General features: G+C 39.9%; 1 protein-coding gene across 1 annotated transcript in view; it reads left to right on the top strand.

Moving 5' to 3' along the window:
* anos1b (anosmin 1b) overlaps nucleotides 1-6000 on the top strand; it is a 43898-nt gene that overhangs the window by 6880 nt on the left and 31018 nt on the right. The window contains exon 2 of the mRNA XM_032524924.1: nucleotides 4208-4255. Within this exon, the coding sequence (XP_032380815.1) occupies nucleotides 4208-4255 (48 nt within the window). The remainder of the gene's footprint in view (nucleotides 1-4207; nucleotides 4256-6000) is intronic.

Here is a 6000-nt window from a genome sequence, read left to right as displayed (position 1 = left end):
CACACACACACACACACACACACACACACACACACATACATACTCTGAGACCCTCCGAAACCCCACTCTGACCATACGTTTTAATATCCATACGGCACACAGGTCCATCTCAACTGCCTTGATTGGCTCTGACAGCAAATATGTCCCATGAAATTGACTTGGGATCAGTGTGTGTACGTGTAAATCCATGTGTGCGTGCATTAATGTGTGTGTTGCAGAGGGGGCTGACGAGCATTGACAGAAAAAGGGGGATGTTATGCCAAGGAAGACAGAAAAAGAAAGCGAGCGTGAAAAAGATCAAGATAGGGGATGAAGATGTGAGGCCAGCAGCGGGGAAAGCAGCTTTATATCTCCTTAGTGAAAATCTGGAGATGTTTAACTGTCCTCAGTTCTTTGACTGGAGCATCTACAGTATATCATCACCGTCATTTTGAAGTCCTCTGCTGACATTTTAACAGAAGTTGACAACAATGTGAGGAGACAAAGAGGAAGAGTTGGGTACAAATGAAGGACACAAAGAAAAAGAGTATTTTCCTGTAGCCATTTTTACTCCACCAAAAGAAAGGCAGAAGGTTGGTTGGTTGAATTAACCTTCCTTTTGCTAGAGTACAAATGTTCAACCCAGGATGGAGCAGAGCAATACTGCAATCAAGAATCACAATATGTCTGTTGAATTAATTCCACACCAGTGTGTAATTTTCCTTTTTTTTTATAATTTTGTTCCACTCTTCAGCAGTTATACAGGGACATATCTCTTTATATTATTACAGTGGTAGAAACATTGTTCTCCACTAGCAATTTTAGAGCAGATTGCAATGCAGCTGCAAGAATCTCTCTCCAATACACATATTGGTCTTTCACCTTACATAACAACCCCACCAGTCCAGGTACATACATTTGGCAACTTTTAAAGGAAACTGTGGTAAACGTGGGGAATTTGTAATAGAAGCCAAAGTAATAAAATCAGTAGATGATATCACTCCATCACAAAGAATTCACAGAACCTCACAGACTGATGCTGAAAGGGGATCTGAGGGTGGAATTTGCTTCACTGCTGCACCCCCAGCATCCCAATTCTGCAGCACTAATGCAACTTAAAGGTACCCTGTGGAGTTTTTGACAAGCAATGTTTTCATGAGTGGATCACCGTTTTGTTTGTCTGTACAATGCAAACAAACAATCCTGCCAATGTTTTCACGTTATTCCACTGAGCCACAGGTGGCGGTTAAGCACCACAGAAAGCAGCAATGCCCCGACAAAGGCAGTGAAAAACATGACGGCCAACAAGTAACTTAAAATGGTGTAAAACATTGGATTTGCAAATGCTTTGTGGGAAATAAAATTCAACGCTTTGTTGGATCTCAGAATGTGTAGAATGTCCAACAAAGCTTGTATCGCTTAAATGTAACACTTGCAAATATTTCCATTCTCTCAAACATGTGGTCCATTTACAGTTGGGACTTTTAATGTCTGCAAAAGTTTGTCTTTGAAAAAACATACCAATGGATTCAGATGGGAAAATTGGGAAAATACAGAGGGAGACTCGGTGTCAATTCACAACCGTGTTTTAATGTTTGAAAGAGCTAACAACCTCCTCCATTTAAGTAGTGAGTTACACTGGTACTAAGACCTGCATCCATTTACTTATGCATTCAGTAGCCCCTTGGCGGCATCAGTTATGTGAAGTAAAAAAGGGCCTTGAGGACAGGAGGAAAGAGAGGAAAGGTAGGCAAATAAGGAAGGTGTTTCTCTGTCTCTGTAGTGATACCATGACAGCCGTTCCTCTGTTTTCCTCTCATCTATTCCTCTTTCCACCCATCCTTCCCCACAGACTTGTTACCTAATATGTTCATCAGAGATTTACTTTTATGCTCTCCTGCTTTCTTCTTCTTCTCTCTCTCATATTGATCACTATAAAGGCTGGTTAAGCAGCAGCATCAGCATTATCTCCCTTCAACAGCTAGCACAGATTACTGTTAAATCAAAGCTGTCCACCCAATTAATACTCATTTAAGTCTTGAAGGCATACCAGCATGGGGAAAAATACCTTTGTATTTCTCCCAAGATTATGCCCAACAACCATTTTACAGACAGAATTTTAGTTTAAGCGTTCTAAAATCTGAATGAAATTGTTTTGGTCTTTGTTCAGAATTTGATCCTGATTTTGGTTGCACTCCTGATTACTCCTCTCTGGAAAACTAACCACCTAGTCACTGGTGCCAACAGCTGGTCAACCGAGGCAACAGTAAGCAGCTGTAGCACTGGACAAGGGTGAGAGTATGAGAGGAATGAGGCAAACAAAATTTGTGGAGAACTTGGAGCTCTGACCATTTTCACACATATGCTCAATTACCAGTCTCCGCAGAAAGCAGGCAGGACTGATGGTTTGTCAGTTTTAAAGATTTACAAAAATTGTGAGAGGCAGCCGTCCCCATGCTAGAAAGAAAGAAGCTTTTAACTGTGCTGTCAGACCAGCACTTCTTTAAAGTATGTCAGAGCCTTAATCCTGTCCTCACTTCAGGAAAAATCCTCGGCTGTTCTAGTGACAGTAACTTCTTTAGCTGATACGTGCAGCATCTTTACAGGGCTTATACGTTTATGTAATTAGTCCTCATATTCATACATCAAAGTTCAATTTAGTTCCTTTTGCAGGTATTTTACCATAATAGTCAGTATGCATCTGTTTTGAATGTTAAAAGTGTATGAGTCAATTCAATAGCTTCTGTACCGTGAAAGACCTAAATCCCTAATCTCTAAACTTTAACCTCTGCTCTGTTATCCTAACTCTAACCCCTTAACGCTCATCATACCAGCAGCACAAAGGCTACTTAAAAGAGGAGAAGGCCTGAAAAGTGCTGGTGTCTAAAGAGATAAGCTTAGTTCAGGCTAAATACAGCGCGCTCAGGAGATGGTTTAGGAGTCGTTAAGAGGGCTTATCCCACACACACACACACACACACACACACACACACACACACACAAACACACACACACACACACACACATACACACACACACTAGAGGCTCATAAACTCCCTGGAGGAACACACACATGACAATAGACAGATACACAACTGCACACACACATTGTAATAGTTGTTTTGATGTTGGATGATGGCATCATGATTGTGCTGATGATGACAAAGCAAAGAGCAGCAGTTTTTCCACACTGAGTGAATATCTCACCAATTCAAGTTAAAAACAACTAATAGGTTTGAGTCTGCAATATTTAAACTGTTGAAATAATTAATTAAATATAACAAGATGTCGGCATTTCACAGTTACGCAATTATGACGACAAAAAAATAATTCATATAGTTCAGACATCAACAGGTAAAAGCAGATCTACGTGGGCTTGTACGTTTAATACCAATTATGGATGATTACAAGTTTATTTCAAAGAGTTTTTCTCGGATGGAAGAAAATTTTGAATTTTTGTTTGTTTAAGATTATCAGCTGTTATTTTTATAGGACAGCAGAAGACATGAAAGGGGAGAGAGAGGGTGAATGACATGCAGCAGAGTTCTACAGGTCAGAGTCGAACCTGGGCCTGCTCCGTCGAGGAGTAACCTGCTATTTATGGGTGCCTGCTCCACCATCTGAGCTATCTGGGGTTCCCAAATTTTGAAAAGTTGAAGGGACTTTGAGGGGTTGGATGGTTAATCTGTAATTCTGTCCCTGCGGTCATGAGATGACGTCTCCCTCTGTCACAGTGGTTATAGCAGCCATGTTTACTGGTGGTCTTGACTCACTTAGCAGCAACTGTACACACACACACACACACACAGACACACACACATGCACACACACACACACACACACACAGACACACACATAAACCTAGATCTCACCAAGTGACGCAGCCTCTGTCTGGTTCAGCAACCACAAATACAGTGTGTTAAGTCATTTTGCACCCTGAGGATAATATGTAAATAAGAGAAAGGTTGAGTGTGTGTCTGTCTACATGTCAGGTTTGCTCTGGTTATATGGTGACCTTTTATGAACAATATTTAGCTTTCTGTCTCCTTGTATGTTAGACAGCAGTCTTACACAAATGGGTCAAGTGTGGGCAGAATGTGTCAAACACAGGATTAGTCTGTGAACGATTTATTTCTCTCTCTCTCTCTCTCTCTCTCTCTCTCTCTCTCTCTCTCTCTCTCTCTCTCTCTCTGTTTGTTTTAATCCTCATCCTCTCCGTCTCTTCCAGAGTGACCAAGTTCTGGTTTGGTGTGAAAACCACAGACGCTGTGCACAGGTAAATACTCATACACACAATCTTGTACTGCTTCACTTCTAAAGATGTTTTACTGACGGGCATTCAATTCCCTGAGGGCTTACCCAAACATGAATCACTCTGTGCCTAACCCTGATTTTAAGCCAGTCATAACCCTAAAACCGAGTCTTCGATGTAGGGGGGAAGAACACTGGTCAAACCTTGGGCTACATTAACTCTGATGTGGTAGTTCATTCCATCAAACACAATAGGCCGTCTTGGGGTTGTTGGGTGGTAAGCCTTTGAGGGTTTTTGTCATTTCTGCTGCACTAGCAACTCTTACTGGTTGGGGAGGACCATCTTCTTGTTACACCTAGTGAAGCTCATTGGTTGCACTTGAGAAGAAGCGGGTGCAGCACTGCCAGAAAAACAGTAGTGTTAGTAGTGAAAAGGGCAAAAAACAGGGCAAAGTCTTCCTGTAACTACAAAATAAGTTGTTGATCTTGAAGGGATAGAATTTGTCTTTAAATTTAAACATATACAATTTATACAAAATTACAGCATAATATCAGACAACAAGAAGGTACTGGTGGCAAAAACAGCAAGGAAAAAAAGCAAATGTCACATTTTTTTATCTCTTTTCATTGACTCAGTAATTAAAAAAATCAGTCCGGCCAAACGGCTGTCATGGAACATTACAGTTTTTTACGATTGCTATGACAATTTTTTCATTACTTTTAATTTTCCTAAACTCTAACGCACCAACACACCTACAACAAAAAATGGTTAACTTTATGCTCAAAATCACACATTGTAAACTAAACTCCAACACTAATTTTCAAAATATTATAAAACACAATACACTGTGTCTACCAAAACACTGCAGACATGTCTCAAAATCAAATAATTCTTCCAAAACACAAACACATGTTCTCTCCAAACAGGAACATTTAGTCAGTCATAGCCCAATGTCATAAAAACACTATTATCAGGTAGAATTACTGAAACTGCATTATTTTATATGTGTCAGGTCTGCCCTTATACAACAGATAATAGTATATTGTATTGACCATAGATTGTGTTTTAGACTGCAGTTTCTCTTGAAACCTCTCTAGATCTTTGTTTTGTTGGGCTTAGTAAATGCTGCATTTTGTGTCTTTTGCTGCAGAAATTCTATGTCACTGCCCAATGTGAGTCAAGTGCAGATTTGAGTCACATATGCGTCACTTTGCAACAAGTAGCATAGAAGATGCTAACGAGAGACTTCTGTAATGTCAATACAGTAAAAAGGGACCTACTTAACCAAGTTTGTTCACTGCTGGCTACAAGTAATCATCAAACACAACAGAGGCTGTCACTGGAATGTTTTTTTGAGCTAACTTTAGGAATCAAACAACCATAGATAGTTAAAAAAAAATTTGAAATGGTTTCCATATTTTGAAAACTGACATCATATTGTATAAGGGGCCATGGAAAATGTGTGTTTCTGACTTGCTGGCACATCTTAAACTAATTTCTGTGCAACAGTTTAAATCAATGCGCAAGGTACATTAAAACGCAATTATTCTTACTAACAACAGTTTGTTTGCTTTGTGCTACATTACCATCTAACTGTCACTGGTGTTTTAAGTAAGTAAGTTAAGTATAAGTGTGATAACACACAACAAGGTATCCTCCTGACAGAATATAAAAAAGCAGACACAACTACAGTAAAAGCAGAGTGAGAATCGCTGCTTCGAGAGGCAAAGAGACCAAGAGAGAGTCTTTCTCTTGCTTCCCTTGTGTAT

Source organism: Etheostoma spectabile, chromosome 9 (genome assembly GCF_008692095.1).
Source record: "Etheostoma spectabile isolate EspeVRDwgs_2016 chromosome 9, UIUC_Espe_1.0, whole genome shotgun sequence".
Taxonomy (NCBI): Eukaryota; Metazoa; Chordata; class Actinopteri; order Perciformes; family Percidae; genus Etheostoma; species Etheostoma spectabile.
This window is presented reverse-complemented; position numbering and strand designations above follow the sequence as displayed.